Source organism: Corvus moneduloides, chromosome 22 (genome assembly GCF_009650955.1).
Source record: "Corvus moneduloides isolate bCorMon1 chromosome 22, bCorMon1.pri, whole genome shotgun sequence".
In the NCBI taxonomy this organism is placed as follows: domain Eukaryota; kingdom Metazoa; phylum Chordata; class Aves; order Passeriformes; family Corvidae; genus Corvus; species Corvus moneduloides.
The window spans coordinates 1,612,619-1,635,560 of record NC_045497.1 but is presented as its reverse complement, the minus strand read 5'-3'; the positions used below and the strand labels follow the sequence as shown (position 1 = coordinate 1,635,560).

General features: G+C 49.6%; 1 protein-coding gene across 2 annotated transcripts; it reads left to right on the top strand.

Moving 5' to 3' along the window:
- The first annotated feature begins 2,398 nt into the window (after nucleotides 1-2,398).
- TNFRSF18 (TNF receptor superfamily member 18) lies at nucleotides 2,399-10,574 on the top strand. Of its 2 annotated transcripts, XM_032131829.1 has the most exons (6): nucleotides 2,399-2,870; nucleotides 4,106-4,240; nucleotides 7,345-7,432; nucleotides 7,517-7,605; nucleotides 8,175-8,315; nucleotides 8,741-10,574. In XM_032131829.1, the coding sequence occupies exons 1-6, from the start codon at nucleotides 2,717-2,719 to the stop codon at nucleotides 8,899-8,901; spliced, it is 768 nt and encodes a 255-aa protein (XP_031987720.1). In that variant the 5' UTR covers nucleotides 2,399-2,716; the 3' UTR covers nucleotides 8,902-10,574. The 2 variants fall into 2 exon arrangements, with proteins under 2 accessions (XP_031987720.1, XP_031987721.1); XM_032131830.1 differs by lacking the exons at nucleotides 2,399-2,870; nucleotides 4,106-4,240 and adding an exon at nucleotides 6,782-7,032.
- The last annotated feature ends 12,368 nt before the right edge of the window (nucleotides 10,575-22,942 follow it).

The following is a 22,942-nucleotide window of genomic DNA, read 5'->3' as shown; positions in this document are numbered from 1 at the left end:
TCCAGAGATAGCCAGGCAAAACCACAAGATGAGCTTAAAAGCAGAACTTGCAGGGGAAAAAAAGTTTAAAAAAGGGAAGGAGCACAACTATTTCCCGTGATTTTCTCTCCCGGTTTCAGGGAGATAAATCGTGGATAACTGCTTTGTCCTTCAGGATCTTTAGGAAGTTTTTGGGCAGCCCTGGGTGAGCTGTCCCTGCTCCTGGTGCTCTGGGAGTTGATATCCAGGCTCTCCCACCCTTCCTGCAGCCCCGGAGCTGCTGTTCTTCCACAGAATTCCTTTATTGGGGCTGGAAAACCCCTCCAGGATCAGACTCCAAGCTGTGCCTGATCCCCAACCTGTGACAATGACCCAGCCCAGAGCCCCGAGTGCCTTCCTTGGACACCTCCAGGGCAGCAATTCCCACGTTTAACAACCCTTTCCATGGAGAAATTCCTCCTGATCTCCAACTTAAACCTCTCCTGGAGCAACTGAGGCTGTTCCCTCTCATCCTGGCCCTGTTCCCTGTCCCAGAGCCCCACCTGGGGCTGTTCTCTCCTGTCAGGGAGTTGTGCAGAGCCACAAAATCCCCCCTGATCCCCCTTTTCTCCCTTTCCCAGCTCCCTCAGGAATTCCCCAGCCCTTCCCCATCTCCCTCAGCTGCTCCTCATGCCCCAATCTCCAGACCTTTCACCAATTTCCTGGCTCTTGGTGTGACAAACGACCTCATCCTGTGAGTAACATACTGTTGCTGTCAGCCCAAAAGGTTTTTTTAAGTCCAGCCTGAGGGAAATTTATTTCCCCAAAAGCACAGAGCCCTTCCCTCTGTGAATCCTGGAAGTATCCATGGAGTTTTCCACAGTGGGATGAAAAGATTTCAGAGCTGGGGCCTGCCGGCAATTTGCAGCCAGGCCTAATGACTTGTGAATCACTCAGAAATTCTTTTTTTTTACTGGCAGGAGAAGTTCAGGCTTTCTTTCCTCCCCTATTTTGGGTAATCAGCAAAGAAATCAGCATCAGGAAACCAAAAATTCTGCTAAAACCCTTCTGGCAGTGCTGACGTGAGGCCTGAGGGGTGACGGGGAAGCCACCGGGCCTCACGAGAGGCAGGGATGGCTTTGAGAAGCGGTGATGCTTTTTTTGGGGGTGGTTTCCTTTTGTTTTCTCCAAAACGCGTCATTTGGTCACCTCAGCAAAGCTGCAGGAAAAAAGGAAAGGAAAAGAAGGCTCCGGGAAGAAAGGAAATTGAGGTGATGTGTCCAGCTGGAGATCCTGAATGTGGGCAGAGAAATCACAGGAATTGTTTGGGTTGGAAAAGCTCTCCAGGATCAGAGTCCAACCTGTGACCGATCCGTAAGTGCCACATCCAGGAATTCCTTGGACACCTCCCGGGATGGGAATTCCACCCCTTTCTAATGCCTGACCCCTCTTTCCATGAGGAAACCCCAACCTGACCCTCCCCTGACGGGATTTGAGGCCATTTCCTCTCATCCTGTCCCAGAGCCTGACCCCCAAATTCTGCAAATTCTCCAAGGAATGTGCCTCTGGATGAGGATAATTCCATGTGTTTTCAGTGCCCTGAAGACAGAGCTCCAAGTGCCACAGGGGTGCAAGAATCCTCTGGTTTTTCCCTCAGTCTCATCCTTGCAGGTTGTGGTACCCCAGGGTGTGGAAAAGAGATTAAATCTGTGACATTTCCCCCTCTTTTCCATGACAATTTGAATTTACGGTTGGAATTTGCCCTGATCCACGTGTGGGGCTGGCTGGAAAAGAGTTTTTTTGGGGCGGGAAGTGGGCTCTGCATTTGAGGCCTGAGCAAGGAGAGGATTGAGTGGTAAAATGTCAGCTCCTGGCAGCAGACACAGGTGAAGCTGCTGAGAAAAACCCCAGAGATGAGACAGGAGATAAATCAGGTTATTTCTGAAAGGTCACTGCTGACTCTGGAGCTTCAGGCCTGGCAGGAACAATCATTGTCTGAGCTAACTGGAAATGTTCGTCATCTGACAGGACCTGAGCAGCTCGAAGGGTAAAAACACCCAAAGAGCAAAAAAAAAAAAAAAAAGAGAAGAAACCTAAACAGCAAAAAAAAAAAAAAGAGAGAAAGAAAGAAATTCGTGGTTCTTGCTGTGATAAACAACAGGTGTCAGGTGCCACAGGGGGCATGGCTGGGATGGGTTTTAGGGACAGGTTCATCCCCCAGAGGGATATTTCCAAGGGATGGAGTGCCAGGACACAGGGAATGGTTTCAGACTGACAGAGATCGGATTTAGATGGGATATTGGGAAGAAATTCTTGGCTGCGAGGGTGATGAAGGGCTGGGATGGAATTCCCAGAGAATTTATGGCTGCTCCATCCCTGGAAGTGTCCCAGGCCAGGTTGGAGCACCCTGGGACAGTGGGAGGTGTCAGCAATGAGCTGATTTTTAAGCTCCTTCCCAACCCCAACCATTCCCTGACCCCACACCCCAAATTTAATCCCCTTTAATCCTCAATTATGCCCCCGAAACCCTTCCAAACCCCCATTTTTATGGAGCCACCCCTTTCTCTGCCCCTGCTGCTCCTCCCTGGGCCATGCCTGACACTCAGACTCTGCCATTTTAAAGCAAATCTTCTCCCCGCCCCCTAAAAAGCAGGAAGAGTTCAGCCACAAAACCCCAACGCCTTCCTCTGTGGAGGGGACAGAGCGGTGCCAGGGACTTGGTGGCACTGCCCACGCCAGGGTGGCACTGCCCAAGAAGATGCCCAAGCAGAGGAATGGAGTTTTCCTGCTCCTGGTGCTGCTCCTGGGGCGCTGGGCACGGCAGGGCCGGGCAGGGCAGTGCCAGGATGGAGAGATGAGAGCGGTGTGGGGAGATGGCACCAAGTGCTGCCCTAAATGCACCTGGAAAGGAGGTGAGGATGGGCAGGGGGGGTGTAAACGGAGGTACAGGGTGGAAATTTGGTGGAAATGTGTGTAAATTGGGTGTAAATGATGGGTAAATGCGGGTAAGCATAGGTACAATGTGGAAATTGGGGGTAAATGGGTGTAATTGTGTGAAATTGTGTGGGCAAATGTGGGTAATTGTGGGTGAATGTAGGTAAATGTGTGTAAATTGTGTTATAAATGTGGGTAAATTGTGTAAATGATGTGGAAGTTGTGTGTAAGTTTTGTGTAAATGTGGGTAAATTGTGTGTAATTCTGTATAAATGTGAGTACATGTGGGTAAATTGTGTGTAAATGTGTATAAATTGTGTAAATGGTGTGGAAGTTGTGTGTAAGTTTTGTGTAAATGTGGGTAAATTGTGTGTAATTGTGTATAGATGTGTGTAAATTGTGTGTAAATGTATATAAATTGTGTAAATGGTGTGGAAGTTGTGTGTAAGTTTTGTGTAAATGTGGGTAAATTGTGTGTAATTGTGTATAGATGTGTGTAAATTGTGTGTAAATGTATATAAATTGTGTAAATGGTGTGGAAGTTGTGTGTAAATTTTGTGTAAATGTGGGTAAATTGTGTGTAATCGTGTGTAAATGGGTATAAATGTGTGTAGATTGTTTAAATTGTGTGTAAATGTAGGTAAATAGTGGAAATGATGTGGAAATTGTGTGTAAATGTGTGGTAATTGTGTAGAAATGAGTGTAAAGTGTGTGTAAGTGTGTGGAAATTGTGGGTAAATGTGTAGAAATGTGGGTGAATTGTGGGTAATTGTGTGTAAATGGTGAGTAATTTGTGTGTAATTGTGGGTGAACGTGTATAAATGTGTGTAAATTGTAATTGTGTGTAAATTGTGTGTCTATTGTGTGTAAATGTGCGTAAATTGTGTGTAAACTGTGTGTAAATACGTGTAAATGTGGCTAATTGTGTGTAAATGTGTGTACAGAGTGTAAATTCTGGGGAAATGCTGTGGAACTTGTGTGTAGCTGTGTATAAATTGTGCACACCTGTGTGTAAATGTTGGAAATTACGTGGAAATCGTGTGTCAATGTGTCCGGAGGAGCTGTACACCCCCCTCCCCCCCAAAATGCCCAGGGCTCCTCAACCACCCCCCAGCAGGGTGGGTGGCAGTGACACCTCCCTGGTAACCCTTTTTTCCAGCCTTTTCCCGGGAGAATGGGAATTCCTGCATTTTTAACCCTTTCCTTTCGGCAGGAAGCAGCAGCCCCTGCGAGGCGGCGCAGGACCACGACTGCAAATGTCCCCCAGGGCACAGCTGTGCCGATGAGCCCTGCCAGTACTGCCAGAAGGTGCCCGTCTGTGAGCCCGGACACGAGCCCACCAGGATCGGTAATGCTGGGAACGGGACAGGGAACGGGATAGGGAACAGGGAATGGGACAGGGAATGGGACAGGGAATGGGACAGGGAACAGGGAATGGGACAGGGAATGGGAACAGGACCTGCCAGTACTGCCAGAAGGTGCCCGTCTGTGAGCCCGGACACGAGCCCACCAGGATCAGTAATGCTGGGAACGGGACAGGGAACAGGGAATGGGACAGGGAATGGGACAGGGAACAGGGAATGGGACAGGGAATGGGAACAGGACCTGCCAGTACTGCCAGAGGCTGCCCCTCTGTGAGCCCGGACACGAGCCCACCAGGATCGGTAATGCTGGGAACGGGACAGGGAACAGGGAATGGGACAGGGAATGGGACAGGGAATGGGACAGGGAACAGGGAATGGGACAGGGAATGGGACAGGGAATGGGACAGGGAATGGGACAGGGAACAGGGAATGGGACAGGGAATGGGAACAGGACCTGCCAGTACTGCCAGAGGCTGCCCCTCTGTGAGCCCAGACACGAGCCCACCAGGATCGGTAATGCTGGGATTGGGAATGGGAATGGGACAGGGAATGGGACAGGGAACAGAGAACGGGACAGGGAATGGGACAGGGGACAGGGAACAGGGAATGGGACAGGGAACGGGGAACAGGGAACGGGGAACAGGGAATGGGACAGGGAATGGGAACAGGGAACAGGGGACAGGACCTGCCAGTACTGCCAGAAGGTGCCCCGCTGCGAGCCCGGACACGAGCCCACCAGGATTGGTAATGCTGGGATTGGGACTGGGAACAGGGACTGGGAACAGGGAATGGGACAGGGGACAGGGAATGGAACAGGGAATGGGACAGGGAACAGGGAACAGGACAGGGGACAGGGAATGGAACAGGGAATGGGACAGGGAACAGGGAACGGGACAGGAGACAGGGAATGGAACAGGGAATGGGACAGGGGAATGGGACAGGGGACAGGGAATGGGACAGGGGAATGGGACAGGGGAATGGGACAGGGGACAGGGAATGGGACAGGGGAATGGGACAGGGGAATGGGACAGGGGACAGGGAATGGGACAGGGAATGGGACAGGGAACAGGGAATGGGACAGGGAATGGGACAGGGGACAGGGAATGGGACAGGGGATGGGACAGGGAACAGGGAACGGGACAGGGAACGGGACAGGGGACAGGGAATGGGAACAGGACCTGCCAGTACTGCCAGAAGGTGCCCCTCTGTGAGCCCGGACACGAGCCCACCAGGATCGGTAATGCTGGGAACGGGACAGGGAACAGGGAATGGGACAGGGAATGGGACAGGGAATGGGACAGGGAACAGGGACAGGGAACAGGGACAGGGAACAGGGAATGGGACAGGGAATGGGACAGGGAATGGGACAGGGAACAGGGAACGGGACAGGGAACGGGACAGGGAACAGGGAATGGGACAGGGAATGGGAACAGGACCTGCCAGTACTGCCAGAGGCTGCCCCTCTGTGAGCCCAGACACGAGCCCACCAGGATTGGTAATGCTGGGATTGGGAATGGGAATGGGACAGGGAATGGGACAGGGAACAGAGAACGGGACAGGGGACAGGGAACGGGACAGGGAATGGGACAGGGGACAGGGAACAGGGAACGGGGAACAGGGAACAGGGAACGGGGAACAGGGAATGGGACAGGGAATGGGAACAGGGAACAGGGGACAGGACCTGCCAGTACTGCCAGAAGGTGCCCCGCTGTGAGCCCGGACACGAGCCCACCAGGATTGGTAATGCTGGGATTGGGACTGGGAACAGGGAATGGGAACAGGGAATGGGACAGGGGACAGAGAATGGAACAGGGAATGGGACAGGGAACAGGGAACAGGACAGGGGACAGGGAATGGAACAGGGAATGGGACAGGGAACAGGGAACGGGACAGGAGACAGGGAATGGAACAGGGAATGGGACAGGGGACAGGGAATGGGACAGGGAATGGGACAGGGAACAGGGAATGGGACAGGGAATGGGACAGGGGACAGGGAATGGGACAGGGGATGGGACAGGGAACAGGGAACAGGACAGGGGACAGGGAATGGAACAGGGAATGGGACAGGGGACAGGGAATGGGACAGGGGACAGGGAATGGAACAGGGAATGGGACAGGGGAATGGGAATGGAACAGGGAATGGGACAGGGAATGGGACAGGGAACAGGGAATGGGACAGGGAATGAGACAGGGGACAGGGAATGGGACAGGGGATGGGACAGGGAACAGGGAACGGGACAGGGAACGGGACAGGGGACAGGGAATGGGAACAGGACCTGCCAGTACTGCCAGAAGGTGCCCCTCTGTGAGCCCGGACACGAGCCCACCAGGATCGGTAATGCCGGGATTGGGACAGGGAATGGGACAGGGAACAGGGAATGGGACAGGGGACAGGGAATGGGAACAGGACCTGCCAGTACTGCCAGAGGCTGCCCCTCTGTGAGCCCGGACACGAGCCCACCAGGATCGGTAATGCTGGGAATGGGAATGGGGACAGGGAACGGGACAGGGAACGGGACAGGGAACAGGGAATGGGACAGGGGACAGGGAATGGGACAGGGAACAGGGAACAGGACCTGCCAGTACTGCCAGAAGGTGCCCCGCTGTGAGCCCGGACACGAGCCCACCAGGATTGGTAATGCTGGGAATGGGACAGGGAATGGGACAGGGAACGGGGAACAGGGAACAGGGAATGGGACAGGGAATGGGAACAGGACCTGCCAGTACTGCCAGAAGGTGCCCCTCTGTGAGCCCGGACACGAGCCCACCAGGATCGGTAATGCTGGGATCGGGAATGGGAGTGGGACAGGGACAGGGATTTTCACACCCTGCAACGCTTTTCTGGGATTCTTCCCACCCGAAATTTGGGATTGTCACTCTCCCAGTGCCATTTTCACCCCAAACTTTGGGACAGTTTGCAGGAGCCACTTTTGCTCTGAGCTGCCTCAACTTCCAACCCTCCTCTCCCAAAATTCCAAGGTGGGAGGAACTGGGAGTGGATTTTTCCGGGGGGGATTGGTCGCACGGAGAGGGAAAAGCTTCCCCCGGAACTTGGGATCTCACAAATTCCCATCCTTTTTCCCTGCAGGAAAAGTCAATTTCAAGTTCGAGTGTAAACCCTGTGAGACCGGGACTTATTCCAGCAGCAGGAACGGCTGGTGCCGCAACTGGACTGAGTATGGGAATAACTAATAGTTATTAATAATAATTAATAATAATAATTAATAATTAATAACCCCAAATTCCAATGGTTTTTCCAGCTGTGAGAGCAGCGGGTTCATAACGCTCCAGGAAGGGAACAGCACCCACAACTCCGTGTGCGGCTTCCCCATGAGACCTCTGGAGCCAGGTACTTCCTTCCCGGGGTTTATTCCCTCTTCCCTGCTTTTTTCTGGGATCCTCCAGAGCTTCCTGGCCTGGAAATCCTCTTGGAAAGCTGCTGCTGTTTCATAAAATATTGATTTTAATATTGATATTAATATTGCTATTAATTGAGGTGTGATTAATTAATTGTTGGCCTGGCAAAGATTCCGCTTTTAAAGCGCTGTCCATGAAAAAGGTGGAGAAAATCCTTGGATAGGGCACGTTTAGGTGGGAATTTATCATTTCCCACTGAGCTGCTCCTGCTGTTTTCCTGGTTTCTCCAGGAAAAATGTCCTTAGGTCCTGCTTTCTCCTTTTTTCAGTTCCTTCCCTGCTCCCTTTCTTTTTCCTTTTCCTTTTCCCCCCTTCCTTTCTCCCTATTTTATCCCATTCCATGATTCCCTTGCCCCCTCAACTCTGAACCTCTCAAACCTTCCCTCTTTCCCCACAGAACTCCCAAATCAATCCCTAAACTCCCTTGAAAGATCTCCTTCCTCTTGAACAAAAACCTGGGCCCAGAATTCCTTAATTTTTAATTAAATCCCGTTAATTGCAGCTCGGATTCCCCTGGAATTCCCTTCCAGCACCATCCTGGCCATCCTGACGGCCGTGGCCGTGTTCGTGCTCATCCTGCTCACATTCCTGCTGCACTTCTGCATTTGGACCCTCAGGAAGGACAAAAAAAACCCACCTGGAGGTGAGGAACCTCTGGAAGCTCCAGCAGGGATAAAAGGAGTGGAATTAGTGAGATAAATCCGGATTTTCCTCTGGGATTTGGGGCAGGTTCCCGGAATCACCGATCATTCAGGCCAACATTCCTGACAGAGGGGAGGGTTAAATGGGATTTTGGGATGGAATTCCTGCCTGGGAGGGTGGGGAGGCCCTGGAATGGATTCCCAGAGAAGGTGTGGCTGCCCCTGGATCCCTGGAAGTGTCCTTGGAGCACCCTGGGATAGCGGGAAGTGTCCCTGCTCACGGATGGGGCAGCACTGGATCATCCTAAAATCCCTTCCAACCCAACTCATTCCATAATTCCCTGATCCCATGACCTGGAAAAGGGCTGGGCAGCCTGACCGAGGTTTCTGGGATTCCTGGATGAGCTTTTCTTTGTTCCCACTGCAGATTTGGGACACAACTTCCCACGGCTGCCGCCGCCCCCGCAGCTCCCGCTCCAAGGGGAGGAATCCTACAGCATCCAATTCCCAGAGGAGGAACACGGGGAGAAAACGGCCGAGGAAAAACTTTCCATCTTATCCCTCAAAGTCTACAGTGAGCTCAGATAATGGGATCATTATCTGGGATCAGCGGGAATCAGCAGGGCTGAGCTCGGCTTCCCAGAAAAACAGCAGGAAAGGGAGGGATGGGGTGTGAAGCATTGTTTTTCCATAGGGAAAGGAGTGCATTTAGGGCGAGTTTGGCTTTGTTTTTCCCCAAAATCCTGGAATTTAGGGATAAAACCCTGCTCATTCAGGCTGGCATCGATTCAGGAACTTTCCCAGGTTATCCCGATTTCCAGGATCTGGAATAGCAGCCACATCTCCTCCTCTTCCCTTGGTTTTCCAGTGCTGCCAAACTGCCCTGACTGTGTCATTCCCAACCCAACTGTGTCATTCCAGCCTTTCCCAATCCCATTCCAGCCCCAGGGGCTGCTCCGGCTCAAAGATTCCCTTGGGAGGCTCCTTTTGTGCTGCCGGGGATTTTCCTATGAAGGTTCTTCCAAGGAAAATCGGGACAAAAGAGAGTGGTGCTCATCCAGGGAATGGTCAGAGCTCCAGAAAAATGGAGGAAATGGAAAAAAAAATCCTGGAAAATGCTCTCAGGTGGGATTTTGGGATTGCTGTGCAGGACTCTGATCCCTGTGGGGCCCTTCCCACTTAGGATATTCCATGATTTTATGATGTAATTCCAGCAGGTTTTGGAGGTTTCTTGGGCTGATCCCCTGTGGAGATGCCGATGTGTTGATAATTATGGATAATTATGGATAATCCAGGACGAGTTTCTTGTGCCTTTGGTGGATATTCAGTGGAAATCCGTGTAAATTCCTGGGATTTCAGAGGAATTGCACATGGATTTAAACCTCTCCTGGATGATCACTGGATTTTGGATCAGCTCCAAAGATCTGGAGCGGGGCTGGCAGAGCTGGGAATGTTCCCCTGGAGAAGGGAAGGATCCAGGGAGACCCTTCTAGAGCCTAAAGGGATCCAGGAGAGCTGGAGAGGGGTTGGGACAAGGGATGGAGGGACAGGACACCGGGAATGGCTTCCCACTGCCAGAGGGCAGGGTTGGATCAGATATCAGGAAAAAATTCCTCCCTGTGAGATTCCAAAGGTTCCCGGTGAGTTCCAGCAGCTCGAAGCAGGTGATTCTGTTTCCCTGGATTTGGGGTTGGGATCACAGCGGGGAATTTCTGCAGGAACTGCAACCCCAAAAGTTGGGCTGGGAAGTTTCTGATTCCCCAGGAAAACTTGGGAAATTCCAAAGAAAAACTCATTTTAACGGAGTTTTTTGCTTTGGGATTTTTATTTTATTTGGCTTTCAAATCCAGCATCATTCCCTAAATTATCCTGAGGAAGCTGAGCCTTTTCCACTTTGGATTTTCATCCTAATCCTGGAGAGAACAGAGCCATCCTTAGGCTCAGGCTCCCAGGAAAACCTGGGGAAAAAAAATATCCCATTTTTGGGGCTGTGCAGGCATCAAAATTCCACCCTCCAGGAGCAGAGGATCTGGATACACCCATGGGAACAATATTCCAGCAAAAGCCACAAAATTCCATTCAAACCCCAGCTTTATTCCCAACCCTTTGGAAGCAGAGTGGCAGCAGAGGGAGCTCCTGGAGAGGCTGGAAAAATTTATTCCAGAGAGAACAGGCTCCGTGAGAGCCCGGGGAGGGGAGGGGATTAAAGATTGACCAATATTTCCTGGATAATTCACGGATAAAGCACAAAGGGCCCTTCAGAGGCACTGCTGCTTTTATGGCCTGAGTGACGAAATCTGGGAACTGTTTCCCTTTTATCATCAAAGGCTGCTGGGAGCTGCTGGAATAACCAGGATCTGTTACAGCACTCCATGCCAACTGCACTTCTCCAAGGAAAATGGAGCCCCCTCCTCATTCCTCACCACCAGCAGCCCAGAGTGGCTCCAAGGGAGGCTCCAACCACTTTTTCCTTGGAAGTGCTGCCTGGAGATGTCAAAAAAAATCCCATTTTTGGTCTAAATGGGCTGATTTTGCCCTGGCTGCTCCGATTCCAGGGAGCCTGTGGGATCAGCATCCCAGTTTTTCATTTTCCACCTCCCAGTTTCACATTTTCCACCTCCCTTTCCCCCTTTTCAAAGCCTGGCTTTGGTAGGAAGGCCCTGTTTGGCAGATCCTGAGGGGTGGAATTCCACCTGGAGCTGCTGGAATCCAGAGAAGGCACTGGGAATGCTGAGAGGAGTGGAGCAGGAAAGGCTGGGAGAGTCGGGAATGTTCAGCCTGGAAGAGGATTTGGGATGATCCAATTGTGGCCTGGAGGAGCTGCAGGAAAGGTGGAGAGGGAGTATTTCCAAGGGATGGAGTGACAGGACACAGGGAATGGCTTCAAAGGGACAGAGAGGGGGTTTAGCTGGGATACTGGGAATAAATCCTTCCCTGTGAAGGTGGGGAGGGGCTGGGATGGAATTCCCAGAGAATTTGTGGCTGCTCCATGCTTGGAAGTGTCCCAGGCCACGTTGGAGCAGCCTGGGATAGCGGAAAATGTCCCTGCCTGTGGTCCCTCCGAACCCAAACCATCCCTGATTCCATGATAATTCCATGGATATTGCTGATTTTGACTGGGCAGACACTGAGGGGAAAGGGGGGGACACTGAGGGGAAAGGGGGGGACACTGAGGGAAAGGGGGGGACACTGAGGGAAAGGGGGGGACACTGAGGGGAAAGGGGGGGACACTGAGGGAGAGGGGGGGACAATGAGGGGAAAGGGGGGGACACTGAGGGAGAGGGGGGGACAATGAGGGGAAAGGGGGGGACACTGAGGGAAAGGGGGGACACTGAGGGGAAAGGGGGGGACACTGAGGGAGAGGGGGGGACAATGAGGGGAAAGGGGGGGACACTGAGGGAAAAGGGGGGACACTGAGGGGAAAGGGGGGGACACTGAGGGAAAAGGGACACTGAGGGAAAAGGGGGGACACTGAGGGAGAGGGGGGGACACTGAGGGAGAGGGGGGACAATGAGGGGAAAGGGGGGGAAAATGAGGGAAAAGGGGGGACACTGAGGGAAAAGGGGGGACACTGAGGGAGAGGGGGGGACACTGAGGGAGAGGGGGGACACTGAGGGGAAAGGGGGGGAAAATGAGGGAAAAGGGGGGACACTGAGGGGAAAGGGGGGACACTGAGGGAGAGAGGGGGACACTGAGGGAAAAGGGGGGACACTGAGGGAGAGGGGGGGACACTGAGGGGAAAGGGGGGACACTGAGGGAGAGGGGGGGACAATGAGGGGAAAGGGGGGGACACTGAGGGAAAAGGGGGGACACTGAGGGAGAGGGGGGACAATGAGGGGAAAGGGGGGGAAAATGAGGGAAAAGGGGGGACACTGAGGGGAAAGGGGGGGAAAATGAGGGAAAGGGGGACACTGAGGGAGAGACACTGAGGTGAAGGGGGGGCACTGAGAGAAAAGGGGGGACACTGAGGGAAGGGGGGACACTGAGGGAAAGGGGGGACATTGAGGGGAAAGGGGGGGGAAATGAGGGAAAGGGGGACACTGAGGGAGAGACACTGAGGTGAAGGGGGGACATTGAGGTGAAGGAGGGGACACTGAGGGAAAGGGGGGACACTGAGGTGAAGGAGGGGACACTGAGGGAAAGGAGGGACACTGAGGGAGAGAGGGGGACACTGAGGGGAAAGGGGGGGAAAATGAGGGAAAGGGGGACACTGAGGGAGAGACACTGAGGTGAAGGGGGGGCACTGAGAGAAAAGGGGGGACACTGAGGGAAGGGGGGACACTGAGGGAAAGGAGGGACACTGTGGGAAAGGGGGGACATTGAGGGGAAAGGGGGGGGAAATGAGGGAAAGGGGGACCCTGAGGGAGAGACACTGAGGTGAAGGGGGGACATTGAGGTGAAGGAGGGGACACTGAGGGAAAGGGGGGACACTGAGGTGAAGGAGGGGACACTGAGGGAAAGGAGGGACACTGAGGTGAAGGAGGGGACATAGAGGGAAAGGAGGGACACTGAGGGAAAAGGGGGGACACTGAGGTGAAGGAGGGGACACTGAGGGAAAAGGGGGGACACTGAGGTGAAGGAGGGGACATAGAGGGAAAGGAGGGGACGCTGAGGCAAAGTGGAGCTGGCCTTGCTCTGTCACAGTCACCAAGTGCCACTGAACAGCTGAAACTCAGATTTTTGCTGCCTTTTCCCTCCCTTTTCTGCTTCTCTGAGCTCCAAGAGTGAAATTTCCTGCCTCAGTGACAAAACCCCGGTAGGACAAAGGCTGTGGCCGTTGTCACCCATCCTTATCTCTCCTGGTTTATGATCCCTGCGTTTATTCCCCGCTGGCCCCACCCCTGGGTGCAGGTGCTGTCCCCAGGGAGCTGTTCCCACATCTCCTGCCTGTCCCACACCTGCTCCACTTTGCTCTGGAATAAAGGAGAGGGATTTGCAAATCCTCCAAGTCAGGAATTGTTTTAAAATTCTGCTTCCAAAGGGTTCTGACAGCAAAAGCTGTGGTGAGGCGTGTGCTGATCCCTGCCCTCCTTCCCTGAATTTCCTCCTCAAATCCCACCCAAAACACCCCCAGAGCACCCAGGAACCACCAATTCCAACAAATCAGGGGGAATTGCCTCAGAAAGGGCTGGAAAAGGATTGAGAAGAGATTTTTTTTTTTTTTTAATTCCAAGCCCTGTGTGGGGTTTTGTGGAGGCCAGGCCACGTTTGGGCCCTGCAGGGCTTGGGGACAGTGGGAAAGGGATTTCCCATGGGAAGCAGTGCCTGAGTTTTTCAGCTCTATCCCATTATTTCATCACAGGCAACTCCATCAAATGGAATTCCAGAGTGGGTTGGGAGGGAGCTTAAAGATGATCCAATTCCACCCCATCCATGGGCAGGGACTCCTTCCACCATCCCAGGGCGCTCCAACCTGGCTTTGGGCACTTCCAGGGATGGGGCAGCCATAAAATCTCTGGGAATTCAGTCCCAGCCCCTCCCCACCCTCCCAGCAAAGGATTTCATCCCAATATACTGGAATTAGGGGTTTATTGTGACTTGAGCTCTCAGGGAAGGGCCCTACGGGTGTCACTGCTCACACCGAGCAGGGAATTCACAGCACGATCCCCTCCCAGGGAATTTGTCTTCCCAGTAAATTACTGGACCTGGATGTGGCTCATTAATTCCTTTGGGAATTGTGTCTGGCCCTGGCAGGGACACAAAAACCGCCTGGGGTCATTTGTTACCAAAAAAAAAAAAAAAGCAGAGTTTAGGAGGCAAAACTTCCCCTTTCCCTGGAGAATGCAGTTTAATGGAATATCAGTGACCGATTTCTCCAGAATCCAGTTGCAATGCAGCTGGAATTTCCAGCTAAAAATGACCTCAGCATCTCCCTAAGGACAAGAATTCTCTCTGCACTAAAAAGATTTTAATCTGAGGCAAAGAAATCAGTTTTTAATGCACAGAGCTGGGCTCAGGCAGGAAAATGTCAGGAAAAGAATCCCAGAATCTGGGAATGATTTGGGTTAGAATGGACCTTAAATTCCTCAAGTGTCCCAAAGGTCAGGCTTGGGAAACTCTTCCCACTCCCAGGAGCGAGTTTAATGTGAGCTGAGCCTGCAATAATATTTTAATATTATTTTATATTATTTTATTGGTTTAATATGAGCTGAGCCAGGGGTTAATTGGGAGAAAAAGGAGAAGGGAAAGAGAGGGAAAAAGAGGGAAAAAGGGAAGGGAAGGGAAGGGAAGGGAAGGGAAGGGAAGGGAAGGGAAGGGAAGGGAAGGGAAGGGAAGGGAAGGGAAGGGAAGGGAAGGAAATCCTCCATTCCCCTCTTCCTTCCAAACCTTTTCAGATCCCAAAGGTTTTCCCAGGAATCTGAGAATGTTGGGATAAACATGGAAAAACCCCAATTCGCTGATTTGGGGTGCTCTTTCCAAACTCATTCCTAACAGAGTGAATCCATGGCCAGTTTCTGATTCCATGACCCATTCCATGCTCTGAGAATTCCCGGTTTCTTTGGGAGCCTCTCCTCCCTCACATTTTTGGTTTATTGGATCATTAATTATTGGAGTGAAGCGAAAAGTGCCTGAAACAATGGGATTGGGATTCTTCCAGGCAGCCTCTGGGTTGTTCCCAAACCGGAGCTTTGAAGGGAATTTGATCCCTGTGGAGCCTCCGTTAAAAATGTCACGAAGCCAATTTATGGAGCCTTGAATTCCTAATTCACTAAATTCGGATGCAGGAGCAGAAAACAAGGTGGGATTTGGGGGTTTTTTTAGGATCTCGGAGTGGGGCATTCCCAGGGTTAAAATCAGAGGATCAAGTCTGCAATTCCTGCCAGGATCTCCCATTTCCAAGTGCAAACACCACAGATTTTGTCCCATCCAGAAAATCTCCCCAACTCCTGAGATCCCAGAATGATTTGGGTGGGAAGGGACCTTAAATCCCATCCCATCCCACCTTCCACTATCCCAGGCTGCTCCAACATCCCTTGGACACTTCCAGGGATGCTGAAACTTCCTCAGCTCCCATTTTCCAGGCAGGAATGATGAAAATCCAGCAAAATCCTCTTTTTTTTTTTTTCTCAGTGCAACTCCCACCCCCAACCAAAAACTCTGGGAAAAGCCGATGGAAGCTGGAACTTGGCTGCGGTCCCGCGTCCCCTGGGCTGGCTGTGAATTCCCTGGCACCTTCCCCGGGGGTCACAGCGCCCTTCCAGAACATTCCCAGGGCTTTTCCTGCTGCTGCACAATGGTTGGGATCAGCTCCAGTGCTCCCAGAGCCCATCCTGGCCTCACCTTCCCCCTCCCTGGATTACCTGATCCCACAGGAGCGGCAGTGGGAGGACGGAGCTGTCGCAACCCAAAACGCTTCCAAGCAAAATTCCACCCTCGAGGAATCATTTCCCAATTCCTGGACAAGGGGAGAGGCTCAGTTATGGATTTCAAGCTGTTTCAGCCACCCCAAAACCTTCTGTGCTCCCTCAGCTTTCCTCAGCTCAGGGGAAAATGGGATATTCCAGAGGGATTTAACCAACCTGGCCTTGGACACTTCCAGGCTTTGGGAAGAAACCCCATTTTATTTTTCCCACCTGGAAAAAACCCCAAAATATTTCCACTCTGTTGCCTTTAGGAAAACCAGATCTTTGGAAATGGATACATTTGGATCAGCCAAATCCCATTAAATTCGGATTTGATTGGGGAATTTTACTGCTTTTCCAACACTGAATTCCCATCCTGCTGCATCCCAGTTCTGGAACTTCCCTAAATCCAGCTGCCAGCAGCACTGGTGGGAAATCTGGGAGGACTGGGAGCTATTCCAGCCCTGAATCCACCCCTGCATCATTTCCCGTGTCCTTTTCTCTCCTCCAGGAGTTTTATTTCCTAAACCACCCCGTGAAACTTTGAACTTTCCCAAAGCCCAACCCAATTCCGGGCAGGATTTTTCCTGGGACTAGAAAAAATTCCACAGAAACTCAACTCAGAGCTGGGTTAAATTTCAATTCTTTTATTCAATAGAAATTCCAGTGAAAATGTCTAAAATGGATTTTATCAGCTCCCAGGCACTGAAACAGGAGATAACTGCGAGATAGAAAACTTCTTCTCTCCAAGGGCAGCTGCTGGAGCTGCTCTTCCCATTTTTCCAGGGAAAAATCATCTTTATGGATGTGTTTATCCACGCAGGTGGATTGCAGAGATAAAGTAGAATATTCATTTATTAATTAAAATTAATGAGTAGTGGAGAAAGTGGGAATTTTTTCACCTTTTTGCCTTCTCCAAGGATGTTTTGGCCACACCTACCTTTGAAAATTCCCTGTCCACGGCGTTTCCAGTGGGATTTTATTCCAAGCTTCCCCAGGGACACTTTGTAATTAAAGGAATGAAGTTTTTGGTTTCAGTTCTTTGAAAGAGAAGGAATTGAATTGAATTAATTTCATAATTAAGCTGCTGAAAGGTCAGATTTGTTGGGTTTCAGGAAGCACCAAACTCCAAAAATCCCCCTTTTTTGGGGGCTTCTTGGGAAGGCAGAAATGGGAATTGGGAAGATTCCAGTGAGAAATTGTGGAATCCAAAGGGGAAGTGCTGGAATGAGGCAAATAAAGGGAAGGAAAACAAGGAATCCAAGGGTGGAAATGCAGGAAAAAGAGACAAGGGAGAGGATAAAATTCATATTTTGGGGAGACACTGCAACTTCCAAAGGAAGGAAGATTTTCCATGAAATTATGGGAACTCTGGAAAAGAAAAGCTGCAAAAATGAGAGTTGGGAAGGAGCCACCTCAAGCAGGACAACACATCCCATCTTTCTTTGGAGCGAGGCCATTCCTAGCTGGAAATTCCAGGGAATTGTGCTCTCATTTCCCAGGATAAAGGCTGGATGTGGGGAATCTCTGGGAATCACATTTTCCCTTGTAAAATGTGATGAATCCCATCCCAAACAGAAGATTTTGGGAGCTGAGGGCTTGGCAGAACCTTTGGAACTTATAAAATCCCTTTAAAAGTGTTCTTCTCTCCATTTTAAAATCAACCAGGGATCTAACCCTGAGCTATTCCCATCGTTTGGAAACTTAAGGAATGATTCCCAATCGGAAGCAGCTCCTTAAACCAAGAGCAGCCTCAAGGCCTGAATTTCACCAGAAAAATTCTCTTGCTTTGATTTTTATTTCAACCTCGGGGTTTCTGTGTTGAGAATCTTCAGCGGGAAAATTTTAGGATCCAGAGCCATCAAATTCCCATTCCCAGGGCAGTTTTCCAAAGTTTTTTCAGCACTGGGACCAGCAAGGGCTCTGCTCAGGTTTGGATTGACGATTTTTTTCCTGGGGTGTGGGGTCTGCATCCAAATTCCAGGGGCCTCAAATTCATGTGAGAATTCAGGGATTCTGCTGAGAAAATCAAGGATTTGGGGTTTTTTTTTTCTCTCCACATTTCTGTCAAGAAAAAAGGGACTAACATGCCTAAAATTACTATCAAAATCATTAATTATTCTGATAAAATCAAGGGATTTGGGGTTTTTTTTCCAGGATAAAGGTGCCTGAAATGCCTCCAGTGAATTCCAGCTGTGAAACTTCCTGAACTCTTCTGCTAAAGGGAATTTTCCCCTCATTTCTCCCACGATGAAGGTGACCAAAATCCCTCAAATTAATATGAAACTCCATTGATTCTTCTGATAAAATTCAGGGATTTGGGGCTTTTTTCCTGATTTCTCCAACACAAAGGAACCTAAAATGCCTCCAAAGAATTCCAGCTGTGAAACTCCAGGAATTCCTCTGCTAAAGGGATTTTCCCCCCACATTTTTCCCCAGGACAAAAGTGCCTAAAATGCCTCAAATTCATACGAAACTTCATTGATTCTATTGATAAAATCAAGGATTTGGGGTTTTTCCCTCCACATTTCTGCCACGAAAAAAGTGCCTTAAAATGCCTCCAATGAATTCCAGCTGCGAAACTCCAGGAATTCTTCTGCTAAAGGGGATTTTCCCCCGTTTCTGCCCCGCTGAGGTCGTGCCCGTGCGATTGACGGCATTACCAGACAGTATTAGACAGAAATAGGCAGATCTAACTTTGCCTGGTAAGACAGCAATCAGCAGGCTCCAGGAAAAGGACTTTCTCCACATCCAGGATTGGAAAATGATCCCAGGGAAAGGCTCTCCTGAGCCACAGCAATTCCCAGGGAAATCTTGAACTCGTCCTGCCTGATTTGAGGCAGGAAAAGGGTGAAAATTCAGCTTTTTTTCTGCTTGGCTGGGAAATGAATTTTAAATATTTGAAAGGACTTACCCCGGCAGCTCCATCCGTGGAATTCCTCTGGCTGTGCCTGGAGCAGCTCCCAAAAAATTGGGGATGCGCTTCCAGCTGCCCCACATCCATAAATCCCACTTGCTGAGGCAGATTTTTAGGATTCTGCCCCAAAAAGCTCCTAAACCACCCCAAACCCAGCACTGGTGGTGAAGTGGATTTAAGGAAGGGGAGAATCTGTGGGAAAAGGGAGGGGATTGAGGCAGAAGGGAATTTTCCTGGCTCTGAGAAAAGCTGGGATGGATTCTTCCCTAAGCACCCACCATCAGTAGGGTGGGAAGGAGTGGGATTTCCCTGTCCCCATTTGGTTTGTCCAGGGAAGGAGTGGGATTTCCCTGTCCCCATTTGGTTTGTCCAGGGAAGGATTTCCCTGTCCCCATTTGGTTTGTCCAGGGAAGGAGTGGGATTTCCCTGTCTCCATTTGGTTTTTTCCAGGGCCACATTCCCACGGATGCCCAGCTGGAATGATCTCCTTTTTTATTGTTATTTATTGACCCAATTCCACACGAATTCCAGCTTTGTTTGAAGAGGGGATGGGTTGGGAGGGGGTTGGGCCCCAATCCCGCTGATTTAAGGCCTGGTTAAAATCCAATTTCCAGAATTCCTCCAATTTCCCCCCATTTCCTCCAGGGCTCCCGGAGTAGTTACTCATTAACACCTTAATCACCCCTCTGCTTCCTCCTCCTCTGCTTTTCCTGGGAATTTCAACCTCCAAGGGCAAGCAGAGCTCCTTCCAGGGGGTCAAGTGTGGATTTAGGGCAGCTCCTTCCGAGATCTCCACGTTGAAATGGGAATAAGTTTCATTATGGATCAATTGATCCATTTTTTTTCCCTGCTTTTCCTTTATTATCCACTAATTTGGGGCAAGGAGTCTTAGGCTTGGCTTAGTGCAAAGCAGGGAAAAAGGATTTAAAGTTTTATAGTGATAAGGGAAGAGAATTCCAGGCTGGTTTGGGTTGGAAGGGACCTTAAAATCATCTAATTCCAAGCGTTTTTGTGTTGCTAGACCAGTTTTAATTTGGAATGTGGAGTGAGGGAAGGGGTTAAAACCAGGATGAGGCTGAGGGAAAACCTCGTGGGGCTGTGGTTTAATCCCAGATCAAATCTTTGGAATCCCACAGAAAGCTCTGGGGTGAGGAATGTGTGGAACTGCCTTGGTTGTTCCAGAAAGGAGCTGAAATTTGGGACTGGGAGGAAAATCTGCAGGGAAAAGGGGGTGAAATATGGGAATGGGTCCTTAGGGAGGAGTCCCCATCCCTGGAGGGATCCAAGGAATTCCTGGATGAGGCAGGCAGTAACAAGGTGGGGATTGGGCGCTGGTTGGATTTAGATCCCGGCCTAAATGATCCTGGAATTCTGGGATTCCTTGTGTGAGGATGGATCAGAAGGAATGGCTGCTGACAGGAATTCTCATCCCCTACGGATAAACCCACCTGCAAACCCCCAATGTGGGTGATTCTGTCAAGGAAGGTCCTGAAAGGTGAACAAAGACAGGTCCTGCATATGAACCTGGAATTAATGAAACATCACCGGAGCAGGGCGAGACTTGCAGCTTAATTAGGCCCCAAGTTAGGCCTGGTTTTAGCTGTGTGACCCCAAAGCCTGCTTGATCTTTACTGCAGCTCCAGCAGGGCTGAAATTTGGGATTTTTTTACTAAAGCTGGGCTCAAATTTGATGGAATTGTTGTGGGATGAGGTGTCCTGTGTCACCCCAGCAACGGATTTAATTGGAATTTTATTCCGTAGGGGGAGAAGAATCGATTTCCTTAGGGAATTCCAGCTTCCACCCCAACTTTATCCCTTCTCCACGAGCTCCTGCTCACTTGGGATGAATTCTTGGAGCTCCCAATGTTCCTCCAGCTGCTTCAGGAGCTGTTCCTTGCCTGGCTGGAATTCCTGGCTTTCCTAAGGAATGCTCGGAGCAATTAACCCCCCTGGGACAGGGCAGGGTGGAAAGGTTGGGAGTTCAGGAGCCGTTCAGCCGTGGAGCTTTAATTGAGCTGGAATTGGGGACAACGACCTTTCCAAGCGGGATCCTGCCCTTTATCACCTTCCACAGGCAGGAATGGCAAAATTCCAGGGAAATCTTGGTGTCCTGGGCGAGATCTGGGCCGTGCAAACCAAATTTGGGGGAGAAAAGTGGATTTGGGATGTTAGACCTGACCTAAATACCCAGCAGCACCTCTGAGGGGTTCCATCGATTTTTAGTGAATATTATTTCTATTTCTATTTCCATTTCCATTTCTATTTCTATTTCCTTCTATTTCTATTTCTTTCTATTTCCTTCTATTTCTATTTCTATTTCTATTTCTTTCTATTTTTCTATTTCTATTTCCATCTCTATTTCCATCTCTCTTTCCATTTCCCAGGGCTAATCCCACCCCGTTTTCCCGAGATCCATCCTTACCCTGTGGAAAAGTTCCGCTCTGAGTGGAATTTGGGCCTGGAGTGGTTTGGTTCACCCTTTAAACATCGTTACCAGACAGTGTTAGAGTAGAGGCAGAAAATCCAGCACTGTCTAGTAAGATGCCCACAGAGGACCAGCGTGTCCAGCAGCTGCAGGAATCAATAATTCCATGTTCTTCAGGAGGCCACAATTCCAGGAAAAAAAAACCAAGGAATGGCTTTATTTCATCGGGAGGATCAGGAATTTACCGTGGGCACAAGGAAGGTGGGTGGTGTTGAAGGAGAGCTTGAACTCGTGGGGGGTTTCAGGAGGGAAAAGAGCACAAAAAGGTGATTTAATGCAGGTCTAAAGGAAAAACAGGGGGTTAAGCCTGGTTTAAGACAGGTCTAAAAGAAATGTGAGGTTAAATCTGGTTTAATACAGATCTAAAAGAGAAAGATGAGGTTAGGCCTGATTTAATCCAGATCTACAAGAGAAACAGGAGGTTAAGCCTGGTTTAATACAGGTTTAAAATAGAAACAGGGGGTTAAGCCTGGCTTAATACAGGTTTGAAATAGAAACAGGGGGTTAAGCCTGGTTTAATACAGGTTTGAAATAGAAACAAGGGGTTAAACCTGATTTAATACCGATCTGAAAGAGAAAGATGAAATTCAGCCTGGTTTAATACAGATCTAAAAGAGAAATATGAGGTTAAACCTGATTTAATCCAGATCTAAAACAGAAAAAAGGAGGTTAAGCCCAACTTAATACAGATGAACAAGGAAATCCCAATAAAAGATTCACTTTCCCTCTCTGGGCAGCTCCAGGGCTTTAAGGGGGAAGGAAAAGAACATCTGGGGACAGAATTCCCACATTTCTCTTGTCCCTACACCATTTTCCCATTTGGATATTCCTATTTTTGCAGCATCTGATCCATGGATTTTTCCCGATCCAGGCTGATCCATCCCAACAGGATTTGATCCATCCATAAATAAGATTTCCCAACCCACGATAAACCCAAGCTGTTTTCCATGAGCTTCACCCTTTATCCCCAAATCTCAAGCTTCCATTTGAACTCCCTCCGTGCTTGGCAGGGATTTGGGGGCCAAACCTGGAATTCTTGAGCGGGGATTAAGCTCAGCTCCCAACTTTTGTGCCGGATTTTCCACGGAGTGCAGGAAACACCATCATCATCATTACCAGGCAGTATTAGAAAAGCAGAAATCATCCAATGCTGCCCAGTAAGATGGTGAGGATATCTCAGGGTCAAGGCTCCAAAACCGGATTTTTTTTTGAGCAAAAAATGAAGGGATTTGGGAAAAATGTCACCTGGGAATGGTCCTCTGTTGGGATTTGAGCTTTTTGGGGGATTTTCCAGTGAAAAATCTGGAAAAACCACCCCAAAATTCTGTGTTGACACCCAGCCCTGCTTATAAAAGGAGGTGGAGACTTACTAAAGACTAAAACCTGGCTTTGTTAGACCCTGTTTTAACAATTAAAACCAGCTCTGTCATCCATTGAATGGGGATAAAAAGAATAAAAATGATAGAATAAACCCAGAAGAATAATTAAATAATTAAGAATTAATAATGATAATGAAAATAATAATAAATGTGATCACCATGGCGAGTAATTAATAATGATAATAATGACAATAATGATAAGGAATAATGAACAATAATAATAAATAATTATGCACAAAAATACCCCAATATTTAATAATAATTAGAGCAAAACAATCCAAATCCTTAATAACTTAGGAAATAATATCCAGCTGTAAAAAATTCGGGAATTTTAGGGAAAAGCCAAAATTCTAAATGCACAATAATGTGAGAGATCCCATCATTTAGAGGGAATTTGGGATCCTCTGCTTGGATTTATCCACCAAAACCACCTTGAATTCCCTCAGCAAATGGCAGCAAATTCCATCCCTGCAATTCCCAAAATTCCAGATCCCGTTCCTGCCAC

Bases quoted from the DNA above. Each gene is read 5' to 3' on its own strand.
- TNFRSF18 (XM_032131829.1), top strand. From the start codon at position 2,717: ATGCCCAAGCAGAGGAATGGAGTTTTCCTGCTCCTGGTGCTGCTCCTG. The intron at 7,606-8,174 runs GTACTTCCTTCC...CGTTAATTGCAG, and splicing joins CATGAGACCTCTGGAGCCAG to CTCGGATTCCCCTGGAATTC. The intron at 8,316-8,740 runs GTGAGGAACCTC...TTCCCACTGCAG, and splicing joins CAAAAAAAACCCACCTGGAG to ATTTGGGACACAACTTCCCA.